At 39.7% G+C, this 14,177-nt stretch overlaps 1 protein-coding gene across 4 annotated transcripts; it reads left to right on the top strand.

Annotated features, from left to right (window-relative positions):
* Positions 1 to 715: 715 nt before the first annotated feature.
* On the top strand, positions 716 to 14,134 carry hexb (hexosaminidase B (beta polypeptide)). 4 transcript variants are annotated; one of them, XM_022193080.2, is made up of 14 exons: positions 718 to 1,033; positions 1,157 to 1,308; positions 4,400 to 4,465; positions 6,386 to 6,432; positions 6,544 to 6,654; positions 6,743 to 6,844; positions 8,532 to 8,664; positions 8,762 to 8,942; positions 9,030 to 9,116; positions 9,196 to 9,268; positions 11,634 to 11,814; positions 12,184 to 12,274; positions 12,379 to 12,483; positions 13,737 to 14,134. In XM_022193080.2, the coding sequence occupies exons 1-14, from the start codon at positions 777 to 779 to the stop codon at positions 13,798 to 13,800; spliced, it is 1,650 nt and encodes a 549-aa protein (XP_022048772.1). In that variant the 5' UTR covers positions 718 to 776; the 3' UTR covers positions 13,801 to 14,134. The 4 variants fall into 4 exon arrangements, 3 of the variants coding, with proteins under 3 accessions (XP_022048772.1, XP_022048773.1, XP_051794106.1); XM_022193081.2 differs by lacking the exon at positions 11,634 to 11,814 and adding an exon at positions 10,673 to 10,847; XR_007937412.1 differs by lacking the exons at positions 12,379 to 12,483; positions 13,737 to 14,134 and adding an exon at positions 10,673 to 10,847 and having other exon boundaries at positions 716 to 1,033.
* Positions 14,135 to 14,177: the final 43 nt, after the last annotated feature.

The raw sequence follows: 14,177 nt of genomic DNA, 5'->3' as shown, positions 1-14,177 counted from the left end.
GCATTTCTTTTATTTTAGGTGAGATCGGCCATTTCATATATTTATTTAATTTAGTTCTTTCCATTAATTTGCCTTCCTTTGTGTATTTTTTGATTGTTGCATCATATCTATGAAATAATTTGTTTTTTAACAATTTTTTTAATTTTAGGTTATTACACTTTTTATCATTTAGTGGCAATTGATCTAAACATAATTTAGGGAGAGATATTGTAATTTTGTTTGGGTGCTGTAGATACATTTGAATTAAATTAAGCAGGGCAATTGGAATTGCTCTGCACACTTCATTGTATTCTCTAACTGAAGTTTCAACATTAAACTTTTTAATAAAGTCTGCAAAACATAACAAGTGCCCTTGGTCATTTAAAATATCAGCTATATGAACAATTCCTTTATCGTACCAGTTTTGAATAAATAGGGATTTCCGATTGATGGTTACGACTCTGTTGTTCCACAAGGTGGAGCCATGAGGAGTAAAATTTTGGGCGAATGCAATTTTCCAGTAGTTCAGAACTTGTTTATGATATTCTGATAATTTTAGAGGCAGTTTTGTTATTTCAAAATCACATCTTAATAAAAAATCCAGTCCACCTACTTGATTAAAGATCATTTTAGGGATCTGGAACCACAATAATGTAGGGTTAGCCAGATAAGATTTAAAGCTTCCCCTTTAACTCTTTGCAGAAAAACACTTCCGCATATGAAGCCCCGCCCCCTGTGCCTCCTCATAAAAGCTCCGTCTCATCACCGAGTCTTGTGACTTTACTGCTTCCACCATCATGCTGCTTAAGTTTGCTGTGCTGCTGCTGACTCTGGCTTTGTGTCAGGCTAATCGGCAGCCCAACATACTAGTGGAAGATGTAGAAGACGTTGAACCCGCTTTCGAGCCCTCCAGGTTCGGCTCTCTGTGGCCTCTGCCGCAGAAATTACAAATCTCCCAGGATTCATTCAAGTTGGGCTCCGGCTTCAGGATCGTTGACGGCAAAGGTTCATCTGCTGGTGCCAGCTGCAACATCCTACAAAACGCCTACAGGAGGTGTGCTGCTGCTCGGTTTTGTTTGGCTGTTTTTTGTTAAATTGCTTTCTGTTTGCTCGTTATATTGAAATCACAGCGCCATGCTGCGTTCAGGACCAGGTTCACCCCTCTGTTTCTTCACAGGTACTATGAGTACATATTTGGCGGAGCTAAAAGGCAGGGGGTGGGCAAAAGCAGGAGGTCGGGCCCCTCGGAGCTGACAGAGCTGCGGGTTTACATCACATCAGCTGACTCTGAATGTGACGGTTATCCTTCGGTGAACTCCGACGAGTCATGTGAGTCTCTGCTCTTCCTGGTTTGCACCTCGTCATGAAGTTCATTATGCTGCTTCTGTTCTGGAGTCAGTAAAGTTTTTACATCTAGACTGAGCTTTAACAGCTTTATTTACCGTTCACTTTACAGAAACATGGACGGGGCTTACAAATATAATGCATACTAGCAGTTTATCTGCTCAATACCATATAAAGTAGGTAAAATCCTAGTGGAATGGCACGTGCACTTGAATGCACCACTTATATTTATCCTGTAATCCAAAAGGAATATAGAATAGTAGGTCTAATAGCAGTCAAACTGATCTGTTTGAATTATGAGCCCTTCTGATGCATTTACTTTGCTGATAGTGCTTACTAGAACCGCAACAATTTTTTTCCTCTCAGCATAATTGAGTATTTTCTGATATAAACATGATTCTTTTTTGGCACAAGAGAATTTCTGGTGCCATCAAAAGAGGCTGAAGGAGGAGGAAAATCATAAATGAAAAGAATGCAGAGTAAAAATGGCAACAAACCGTTACAAAAATTGTCAACAGGTTTGTAACTCAGAGGTCCATTTACTCAGACACAATAACTGCTCTAATCCTTTATACAATTCAACCCTCATTGATTTTATAGTCCTCTTTGGTGGACTAATACATGCCCGCTTACATCTCCATAGGCTTCATGTACTGCAGGGCTGCAAGTAACGATTAATCTCATGGTTGATTAATCAGTAATCGATTAGTTGTTCTATCTATAAAATGTCAGAAAATGGTGAAAGTGTTTCCCAAAGCTCAAGAGGACATCTTCAAATGTCTTGTTGTGTCCACAGCCCAAATATATTCAATTTACTGTCAAAGAAGGAAATAAACCAGAAAATATTCACATTGAAGAAGCTTGACAATGAAAATAGTTGAGTTATATTTTAAATGGAGCGCCTTTACTTGTACTGGAATATTTTTATACTGCAGTATTGCTGCTTTTACTGTAAATGATCTGAATGCTTTGTCTGCAGAAATGAAAGCTGCACACTCATCTGCAGCTCTTTGCTGATTATGATATTTATCTGCAGCTATTTTCGGTTCCTTTGTGGTTTAAAGTGCGACCCGGTCAAGAAACACCCCCAAAAAACAACTACTTTACAGTACACAGTGGTGGAATGTAAATAACTTGTAAATAATTTACTGAAGTGCACAGTTGTTGAAGTACACAACGAGCAGCTGCAATCAGTTTCAAATTAAGGGTTATTCTAAGCAAAAATGTTTATCTCATGAAATACAGCTCATTTTGACTGTTTTTCTCAGTCGCTTGGGTACATTTCTTCTCATCCTTAACTTTTGTAAAACAGTCATTTCTCACAAAGCTGTCACAAAGCGTAGACAATAGACGACTTGGAACTTGCTTAAAATCCTTACCTCATCTCTGAATGAAGTGGACATATTGGTGCCATCATAAACAAGTCCTTGCATCATTGTTGACTTCCAAGATGGTCAAAATGCTCAGTCATATTGCCAGCATAACAGGAAACTCACCAGCTGTAAAATATTAAGATTAAAAACAGCGATTTTTTTTTTTAACCAGTTTTGTTCACTGGGGTCTCATTTTCTCAAACATAATACATATTTTTCTTTATCAAATGGTCAGAAATGGCAAGAAAATGCATAGATTTCTGTTAAATGTTAGACACATAGAGTTGCCTTTATGTATGCAGACCAGTTTGTGTGTCACCTCATGAGCCAGGAAAACCCAGCCAAGGTTTAAATGACAAACACTGAATATGTACGAGGATACACCTTTTCTGTGTCAGTTTCAACCATACAAAGTTCCTCATTACAGCATGTGGGCGGCTGATCAGAAGAGACTGGATGGAATTCACATCAAACCGTTATGTTTGTGCTATAATTCATCCAAAGGGTAAACATACACCACTGTGGACGCCTGCAAGAGCTGCAGAAGACATTCTAAAAGATAGTTACCATGCTGCATTGTGAGGGAACGCATCCATTGTGATGTTCCTGTCTATCGGGTCCACATCAGGAGGTGTAGGAAGACTGCAGACAGTCAGCACAGTGTGTACACTTCTGCCTGTCTCACCGCGACCTGGTTATGTCGGCAAAAGACAAAAACAGAATATACAGAAAATTGCGACAACTGCATGTAATGACTAGCAATGAATTAATTCCTACTTGTTTGGGGGGTATCACTATTGAACAGAGAAGCGGTATAATACATTTTTATCAACATTGCACACACAGGAAGCAGCAGGCAGTTGTACCACATCATTCGCACGAGTATCCATTTGTAATTTATGCAAAACAATGAGCTTTTACGATGTGCAGAAGTGAGTACAGAGTGTTGAAGGTGAAGAAGGGAATTTGATAGTTTCAGTTCCAACCTGAGAAAAACTAAAGATTCGCATCTTTCAACAGAAAGACATCTTGTTAGGTAGAATTTGTCAATTCTGTAGTGATTTTTCTCTCAGTTCTGTAGTGATTTTTCTCTCAACGACTACTCAGAGGGTTTAATGTTTAAAAAGAAAATTCAAGGTCCAATGACGTAAAGAAAAGCTCAGGGAATAGTAAAAAAATGAGTACAGATTTGTGAATTTTGACTGCATTTCTTCTCTCATTAGTCATTAATAACTCCTCAGATTTATGTTGTGACCCTTTAAAGGTCCACAGGTTGGGAACCACTGGACCAAACTGTATATAAAGTATTGAAACTACCTTAACATCAACCAGCTATATAATACTATAAAATTGCTGCTTGCACATTGATTCATCAGTGTTTCAATGTAATAGTGTCATATACTATATAATCAGTCAAAGCAGCTTTTTTCTGATAATATAATTTAAATTTAAATGAAACAGATTACTTGTTTTTTGTGCTTTTACTCAAACAAATGTACTTCATGCTGCCAATCTAAACAGTCACAATCATGTCTTTTCCATTAATTCATATATTACCTGGATAGCAAATAATAGGATTAACACAGTTAATCTAGAACAGTTATGTAAAGTCCTCCTTAAGACTTAACTAGCATAATAATCAACAGTGAAGATTTTGCTGCCCTGGAAATGTGCATCCAATGTTTGGTTGTTTGTGTCTGCAGATGATCTGTCAGTGGTTCAACCATTTGCTGTCTTGAAGGCACCAAAGGTCTGGGGAGCCCTGCATGGTAGGATCTTTTTATAAAGACCTTTACTGCACTACTTCACAACACAGCCCTCTGTATGAGCACTGCAATGCACATTTACTTTCACTGTTAAATGATCAGTACAGAATTAGTTAATTTTTTTGGGCTGTAAAATAGCAGGAAAAAAAGAAATACCCATTATAGTCTCATCTATAAGATGTTATAGATGAAAATGCTTGTTTTGTGGCCTGAATTGCAAATATATTCTTTCATATTACTGTAATAAAAACAATCTTGAAGCTAGAAATAGGCCCAAACAATGTTCAAAAATAATTGTATTGCCATTATTCTGACAAATATTTTGACATTTGTTGAGTTTAATGGGAATGGTCATATTTCTTTAGTTTTGTTGTCACTGAAAAAGAATAAAAATAATTGATTTTTTTCCTGCAATTTGCATTTTAAAAAAAAGCACCTTTTCTACCAGATCTGGAGACTCTGTAGCACCACAATGCTTTAGTTACAGTGGTATTTTGTGACACATTTTACGTTGTGTCAAAAGGTTTTGGCTCCTGCGACTTGGATATTCCCTTTAGCCATATTGTAGTTTCAATACTGTTTTGATTAATTGCTAAGTGCTTGCTGGAAATATTAGCAAAATTTAGTTGTGACAAGTAGGTATAAAGAGTAGTTGATATTTTATGAAATACGCTACTTTGTTTTCTAGCAGAGAGTTACATGCTGCTATTGTTACGGGGCACAGACACAGAAGCGAGGAAGACAGGAGGGATATTGGGAAGGGTTTTATTTAAACTGAACAAGAGTCACAACACAAAAAAAAAAGGAAACAGGATTAAGAGGAAAAACCAAACTTAATACAAAAATGTCAAGTAACAATAAGGGGGGAAAAAAACCTACAAACTAACCAAAATTAACTAAACTACTAGAATGGGTGCTCACGGGAAATCAGGAGTGGATGCAAAGGGGAAAACAGGCTAAGGAAATCCAGGGGCTGACAGGACAGAGACAGCAGGCTGGGGACTGAAGCAAGGCTGGCAAGAATCTGGGGAAGAACAGAGTCCAGGTGGAGGAAACCCAGAGGGAAAACTGAGTCCAAAAAGAGAGTGCTGAGTCCATGAAGGCAAGTGAGCTGCTGTGGAGATGAGTCTTTATGATCCAGCGAGGTGTAGCTGAACGAACAGGGCTCAGATAGTGAGGACGTGAGCTGATTACTGCAGTGTGTGACACCTGCAGTAATCAGCTGAGTGCAGACAGGTGAGCAGGGAGAGCAAGAGACGGGGACAAGAGAGATGACAGACAGAGGGAGCCAACGGGAGACAGATCAAAACAGAAGAGACTGATACAGAAAGAGCAGGAGGAAGAAGGAGAGACAGAAACGGGAGCTGGAGCAGGGATCATAACAGCTATACCCGAACGTTGATTAGCATAGCTTAGCAAAAAGGCTGGAAATAAGGTACAAAATGCCTACCAGTACCTCTAATATCTGATTTTGCCACAAAAGCCAGTTGTTGTTTTGTGGGGGTGTTTTGCCACAAGCTGCGACCTCAAAGCGTCTCAAATAGACAAAAACAGGATTAGTCATCTTCATAATTACCAGACAACCGTGAGAGTGTTGTCGATCTTGTCGTCTCTTTCTCAGCAAGGATGCAAGAGTGTTTCACAAAGCAGCTCAAGCTAGTCATAAATACTTCAGTGACTAATACATTCTTTTCTACTCTGGACCACTGAAAAGACTTGATCAAACCTGTAATTGCCTGCTTTATTTCTGCGTGTATATATAAAGGTTGATTAAAAGCTGAGTCTGATGGTCACAAGCTCAAAACAAACTCATCCTTTCAGCAATGTGCAACGCTAAATGTTACGACCTCATAAAATCTACCACGGACTTTGTACACTTGGTGTTTATGTGGATTTGCTACTTCTCTTTTTTTTTGTTTTTAGGACTGGAAACTTTCAGCCAGTTGATGTATGAAGATGAATATGGAGCTGTGAGTGAAGGACTCTTTATTTCTACTTTTTTATTCATATTGTGAACATTTTTTCTGCTTTTCGGTCACCTCCGTGTGACAGGTTTTATCTCCAACCTCATTTTTTTCCAGAAAAGCATCAATGCAACAGCAATCAGTGACTTCCCCAGATTTGCCCACAGAGGCATCTTGCTGGACTCCTCTCGGCATTTCCTTCCCATTAAAGTCATCTTGGCTAATCTGGTACATAAATAAAACCTTCCCATTTTATTTTCTCAGTTTTAATTTCAGTGACTGTTTAACTGCATTTTTTTGCTGTGCTCATTTAAAGGAAGCGATGGCGATGAACAAATTCAACGTCTTCCACTGGCACATTGTTGACGATCAGTCCTTCCCTTACCTGAGCCGGGCGTTCCCACAGCTGAGCCAGCAGGTCAGTGAGGAGACTCATTCCTGAACAAAATGATTTAGGGTGCATCTGAAATTAGGGAGAAGCGAAAGGGTGGACACGTGAAAGTGATCATCGTCCAAAAAAAGTGGTCATCACCAAGTTTATATACACCTACAGCTCCTTTGATCTGGATCAGCTAGTCACAATGTAGTGAAATGACAAAGCCCATCTGTTGTAAAAGTCAAAGTGACCAATGTTTAAGCTAAAGAAATGTTTTTCAGTTGCTTGTGCGTGGCATGTTGAATATTCTCATATAAGCCCGCTACATGAAATCGAAACTAACAAGATGTATTCATGAGTTAAATGCAAAAATAACACCGGCAACAGCCATCAAAAATAGTATGGACACAGGTGTAAACAATAGTAAGTGAATGCAGCGTGACAGTTTTTACGAGCAAAATGTGGTATCTTCTCTGCAGGAATAGTCAAATCACTCTGCTTTATAATCATGAGCAATAAGACAAACATCTCACTTTACTAGAAATGAAAGTTGGATATTTCTTTGGACACACCTGTAGGGGTTCTTCTTCACCAGGGTCATTTCTTTGCCTTGTTGAAGTCCGTTAGTTGAAGGTGAGGCTGGTAGGAGGAGAGCTACACTTGAGGCAGCTAGGACGACTTTGGATAGAGTCTTTATGACTTTGCAGCTGGTAACATTGCTCTTTCCTCTTGATCTGGCTTTTGGAGGCTAGGTTTGTTCCAGTGTTTGACATTGGCCTCTACATCCATTTTTGAATGTTCATGTAATGATATCTAGACAATTGGCAAACACTGTAGAACAGGGGTCAAACATGCGGCCTGTGGGCTAAAACCGACCCGCCAGAGGGTCCAATCCGGCCCGTAGGACGATTTTGAAAAGTGTAGAAATTACAGAGAAGATATTAACTGCAAACTGTAAATTTGTAAAACTATACATTTAAAATAATTTCTTGACCATAACAAGTTGTTTTGATCCTAAAGTAAAATACTTTTGTCATTTTGTCTCATTTTTGTAATGTTTTGTATCACGTTTTTGTCGTTTTGTTTGTTTTTGTTGTTTTGTTTCCTTTGTCTCGTTTGTGTTGTTTGTCTTATTGTCATTTTGTGTTTTGCTTTGTTCATTGTTTTGTGTACCGTTTTTGTTGTTTTGTTTTTGTCTCACTTGTGTTGTCTATTATTTGTCACTTTGTAACTTTTTTTGTCTCTTTTTGTTTTCATGTTGTCTCATTTTTTGTCATTTTGTTTCTCGCTTTTTTCATTTTTTTGTGTCGTTTATCCGTTTTTGTCGCTTTGTAAGTCTTGTTTTTGGCAAATTTTTCTTTTTGTCTCTTTTTTGTTCAGTTTCGTGTTGTTAAAAATTTAGAGTTGCGGTTATTTATAGGTTATTATGCTGTGATTTTACTGGTCCGGCTCACTTCAGATCAAACTGGGATGTATAATGCCCCTGTTGCAGAAGGAAGTTGTCTAGAGGCATCCAAGAAGCAGCAGAGAGGCACCATTTCAATTGCCATTTTATAAAGTGCATTGCAAGATGATGCACTCAGCAAGAGTTCACACTATTAAATGACACATTTACTGTTAAAATTTCCACTGAGGGTGCAAATTATGCTTTTACACCTCCATAGAACTCGGCTTGAAAAGACTGTTTATTTGTCGCAATCCACCAGCTCACTCCTTAAATTGTTCACAGGGAGCCTACCACCCGTACACCCACGTGTATACGCCTGCGGATGTGAAGATGGTGATCGAGTTTGCTCGTCTGAGAGGCATCCGTGTCGTCCCGGAGTTTGACACTCCAGGACACACACAGTCTTGGGGCAAAGGTGAGTTTTTCAGGTGTTTGCAGGAGACAAATCTTCTCAGTTGCCATCTTTTTTTGTCTGTGTCTTTGCCTGATTTTTATTCTTTGTTTATTCATAGGCCAGCCAGATCTGCTGACCGCCTGTTATTCTGGCTCCGCACCCTCCGGTACCTTCGGACCCGTGAACCCCATCCTGAACACCACGTACGACTTCATGGCGCAGTTCTTCAAGGAGATCAGCAGCGTGTTCCCCGACGGCTACGTTCACCTGGGAGGTGATGAGGTGGACTTCAGCTGCTGGTGAGAGTGTTTGTTTAAAATATCAGAGGCTTCTCATCAGCATCAGAGATTAGACGACAGATGTCAGCTGATAGTTTTGTCTCGTAGGAAGTCCAACCCGGACATTCAGAAGTTCATGGATGCGCAGGGCTTCGGAAAAGACTACAGCAAACTGGAGTCGTTCTACATCCAAAAGTGGGTTTATCATGTGTGTTCCGTTTGTCATTTAGAAGTGAAATTACCTAAATTGGTCTCTTTTTCTGCCTTCTGACAGACTCTTGAATATTGTCACCACGACCAAGAAGGGCTACGTGATCTGGCAGGAGGTGTTCGACAATGGTGTGAAGGTAGGATTGTTATGCGTTAACTAGGACAAGATGTTTGGTCAGATTTATGTATTTGATTTTTAAGTGCCTGCATAGGTTGTTTTTTTTTACTTTGTTATTAAAGGAATAGTTAGACATTTTGACAAATGCGTGTATTTGCTTTCTTGCTGAAATTTTGGCTAAAAGATGAACACTATAGTTTAAATAGGAAGACAGCAGCCGCATACGTGCACCTCTACATCTCTGTAATTAATGTGTTTGTTTTATCTAAACTACAGACACGACATTGCGGTTACAGCAGCTTGCACACATAATATGTACTTGTAAGAGCTTTAGAGATGCTGGTAGGTGGATTGTTGCTGCTTTCAGACAGAGCCAGGTCAGAGGTGCAGCTGTTTCAAGACATGGTGTTGAGCAGGCTGCTTTAGGCTCGACATATACTTCTGCCTTAGCTTACATTGTAGCTTGACCTTCTTAAAAAAATAACAGCAACACACGCCGCAACAAGTGAGATTGGCCCGCTAGGTAGTAATATGGCATGTGTACAGATGATGCTTCTGTGACAATCCTCTATCCATCTATTGCCTTTATTATAGGCTAGAATGGTATCTGACTTGCTCATATTGCAAATGCAACAGCCAGTGTAGTCAAATGTAGTTCTCATTTTCATAGCTTGACCAGTCCATCTATCGACACAGTTAGACATTACAAGACAGAGACTCACACCTTAAAGAATTCTATGTAGAAATTTATAGGAGAATTCCAGATCCACCCCTTCTGCCTTGAAGCCAATTTTCTGCTTTGTAACAGTCAAACCGGTAAACCAGCAAGTCATGTGATCGCACTGCTGTGAAGCTCTGCTTGTGTCGTACCAGTAGAACCTGTTAGGAACAATGCTGTCCCCAAATTTTGTGTTTATATCAGATTTTACTGCCAATTCTAAACATGAATCGGAAATACTCATTGATCCCAAAGGGGAAAATGTAGTCTTTATGTTCTAGTAACCATAATTATTATTATATTGAATATCAAAATGACTGTAGAGTGGCAAGATTTGTCCAAAAAAACTTTGACTCTGTCGGTTCTGACAACTCCTTCATGCGTAGCAGTATTTTCACTAACAGTAACTGTTATTAAACGTTACATTTTTTCAGCTCCACTCTGATTCACTGCATTTTAACACCCATTTTCTGAAACGCGTGAAAAAAAAACTCAAGACAGTAGTATAGAAACACTACATCTACCTGCTGTTTTGGTTAAGGCAGCTTCATATTTAGCGCACATACTCAAAAGCGATACGGATCTTCTCATCCAGCTCTCAATGAGAAAGCGAAACCCAAAATGTCAAACTATTCCACCAGCCATAACCAACGACTCCTCTAGTGTCTATTCTAAACACAATAGCTTGGCCTTTAACAATTCCAGCTAAACCCAGACACGGTAGTACATGTGTGGATCGGCGGTGGAAGTAATGAGGAGATGAGCAAAGTGACGGCAGCAGGATACACCACCATCCTCTCCGCCCCGTGGTACCTAGATTATATTAGCTACGGACAGGACTGGCAGAAGTACTACAAGGTTGAGCCGCTCAACTTCAACGGTCAGTCTTTGTGAAGAATGGTGTCTTTTTTTCTTTTTTTTTAATCCAATGCTGAATCACTCATTTGGTAGAGGAAAGCTCTGATTTAGGTTTCTGAGGCAACAATTTGGTTTGTTCAACAGGCTTATGCTTGAAAAGCTGCACAGTTGTGACAAGGAGAGAGTCGGTCTGACAGAGTGAACGTGGGGCAGTGTGGCTGGTGGTTTCAGATGTTGTTTGTGTCATGAGTTGTTGTGTTTCACCGTTAAAGAAGGCAAATCCTGAGGAAACGATGGACCAGAATGAAAGTAAATGCTCAAATAAGGAGTAAACTGTGTGGCAAGAATGTGCACACCTTTAGATCCATCAGTCACGAGACAATAATTCAGGTTTGATCCTCCATGAACCTGGACCAAGACGATTGTTGCACTGAGCCTTTTTGATTTTCTCTTTTAATAGATCTTATCAAGACCTATCACCCTTATTCATATACACATTTCTAAAAAATATTGTTGACCCAAAGTGCTTTCCATTTGAGATAGAAGACTAATATTATAAATTGACAGGACTAGAAGATGTGAAATGCGAGAATGGTGATCTCAGGGTAATTCACATGGTGAGATTAAAACCATACAGTGACACACAAAATGATTCCTGTTGTGTACTTTGTGACAGTGGAACATAAACAGAAGGAAAAAGACAAAATACATGAATGCAACAGCTTCTCAAATGGAAGGCTCTGACGTTTTCGTCTTCATCTTCCTCACTTTTCTTTTACTGATACTTGTATGTATGTGTGCTGTGTAGCTGAAGCCAGACACAATAATCCACGTTTGGAAGGGAAACCAGCAGCAATACCAGAGTGAGATGGCAAACGTTACATCGTCAGGGTACCAGACCCTGCTGTCCACTCCCTGGTACCTGAACCGTATCTCCTACGGCCAGGACTGGCATGCCATTTACAAGGCCGACCCGCAGGACTTTAAGGGTTGGTGTCTACATGATTGACTTTGTATTTCCCTGCCCACTTTGACTGCTCATCTCCTTTTAGTATTTACAAGAGAGTGTTGGGACTTTGCCTCACTAATGAGTCTGTTTTATTACACTGTTGTTGCCGTTTGGCAGATTTTATGTCCCTCATGACCCAGATCTGAAATGACATTGAGTTGTCACTGCTGTGCGAATATGTGTAAGCCTGTTGAATAAAGAGAAGAAACGTACTTTAAAAATCACTATCAGAGGGGAGAAATAGGATTGTAATTCAGTCCAGTTAATTTTGTTTATACACTTTCAGATTTTGTGGTTGTTGAATTTAACTGACCTCATCAAACCTTAAATTAAAAAAAAAAAAAAACAGGAACTGAAAAGCAGAAGGCGCTTGTGATTGGTGGAGAAGCCTGCTTGTGGGGAGAGTATGTGGATGCTACCAACCTAACACCCAGACTCTGGTGAGGCTCATGTGATCCCTTAATAAATGCTTATCAGAAACTAAACCTTGATACATCACATGACGGATGTTTATCCTGTTTTTCTTTCCTGTCGCCTCTCCCAGGCCTCGCGCCAGTGCTGTGGCTGAGCGGCTGTGGAGCTCCAAAGATGTAACAGACATCAATGACGCCTTCAACAGACTGTCTGTGCACCGCTGTCGTATGGTGGAGTAAGTATCCAGTCTTTTTGTACTATTAATTTGCATCTACATAATCACCGGTCTCGGAATGCCATGTTATGTAGGGCTGTGGCCAACCAATGGAAATCTTGGTCGACTGAAATCGTAGCTAATCTTCAACCAATCAGCTACAGGTTATCGCTTGATTATCTCGCTCTACCTAGCTTAAACGAATTACAAATATAAGCAGAAAAAGCGTAGTTGTTTTTATACTGAAGACAACCAACAGACCAGCCGGGTTGACCAACATGCACCTGCCCATGATTTCCAAAATTTCTAAGTGTGATTGAAAGTTTAGAGTCAGGAGACTGCGCACCGATTTGTTTCACATCCGCAGGGTTGTGTAGCAGGAATTAGGCCGCCGGGATTAGACTGTCAAGGCAGAGTTCTGCACTCACATGCTGAGAAATGACCTGAACTATGGCATGTGGGTGTTGTTAGCCATGATAACACAATCACCGCTCCCTAACTGCCATAGAACTAGAGTTTTCTCCATTGGACTTCTTCCACTTGTTTCTCTTACTCAAATTGAAGTTGAAGGGTCTCATAGTGGAGGAGACTGAGCACCCATTGCAGACAGTGCTGGGCATGTTTGCATAATGAGACTTCCAGGGAGTGTTAGGAGTGTTGCAGGAGCACTGTAGCAGTGTAAGTGCTGCACAAGGAAAAATGAAGTGGGGCTTTGAAGTCAGGTTTTTTTTTTTTAATGATCACGTTGTAGAATTATTTCAACTCATGATCCCAGTGCAGAAACTACTGAAGAATATAAGTCTGCTTACTGTTTTTGGATTATGTTGTTTTTATTAACTACTGTTTGCAAAGTTTAGACTTGACTTTTGGGCCATCTGTTTTCAGCCACAACAAATTCTTTGACACGATATCAGTTAGTTGTGAGTCAACTCAGGTTAAATGGTAAATTACTTGAAGCTAACAGTCTCCGTAAATTTGGGTGAGTTCAAATTTTTAAAAAAGCAGGATGCTTTCAAACACCCCCCCCCCCCCCCCCCGATTGGTCCTTGTAGTGAGAAATAGTGGATCAGTGGAAGGCCATTGATGTAGCATTTTATTTCTTCATAAAAGTAACAGGCAGTTGTCTGAACAATGAGAATTTGCTTGGATGAGAGTATGTCGACCTGGAAACTACAAATTTATCATCTGCACTCCTATTTGAAAGATTTCTCATTTAATAAAACCTGTAATGTCTGAAAACATGTTCCTTATCAAATTTACCTTTCCCTGGGTAGGCGTGGGATCCCAGCTGAGCCGTTGTTCTCCAGCTACTGTCCACGGGAGTATAAAGGTATCTGAGAACGACTGAAAGGCTGGTCCTCAGAACAGAAAATGGAAAAGGGAAGCAAATCCATGTCCTATCAGCGCCATGCTTGTATTTGAAAAATGAAATCCTAAACTGCCTTTTGTAGAGATATCACTGTACTGATGAACTCTGAAACACATTGTCCATTTTAAAACTGCTCCATTGAACTCTTGATCACATATTGTTGGGCCTCATGCATTAATGATTGCAATCTTTGTTTTTTATGAATGTTTCTATTGTTGAATTTAACTGAATTTCCCTTTGGGGATGAATAAAGCGATTCTATTCTATTCTATAGCTGATTGTCAATAAAATGTTGTCAATTCAGGTGCTGCTGTGGTGTTTTATATATTTAAAAAGAAATAAGGGT

Source organism: Acanthochromis polyacanthus, chromosome 18 (genome assembly GCF_021347895.1).
Source record: "Acanthochromis polyacanthus isolate Apoly-LR-REF ecotype Palm Island chromosome 18, KAUST_Apoly_ChrSc, whole genome shotgun sequence".
Taxonomy (NCBI): Eukaryota; Metazoa; Chordata; class Actinopteri; family Pomacentridae; genus Acanthochromis; species Acanthochromis polyacanthus.
This window is presented reverse-complemented; position numbering and strand designations above follow the sequence as displayed.

Bases quoted from the DNA above. Each gene is read 5' to 3' on its own strand.
- hexb (XM_022193080.2), top strand. From the start codon at position 777: ATGCTGCTTAAGTTTGCTGTGCTGCTGCTGACTCTGGCTTTGTGTCAG. The intron at 6,655-6,742 runs GTACATAAATAA...GCTCATTTAAAG, and splicing joins AAGTCATCTTGGCTAATCTG to GAAGCGATGGCGATGAACAA. The intron at 9,269-11,633 runs GTAGGATTGTTA...TGTGCTGTGTAG, and splicing joins TGTTCGACAATGGTGTGAAG to CTGAAGCCAGACACAATAAT.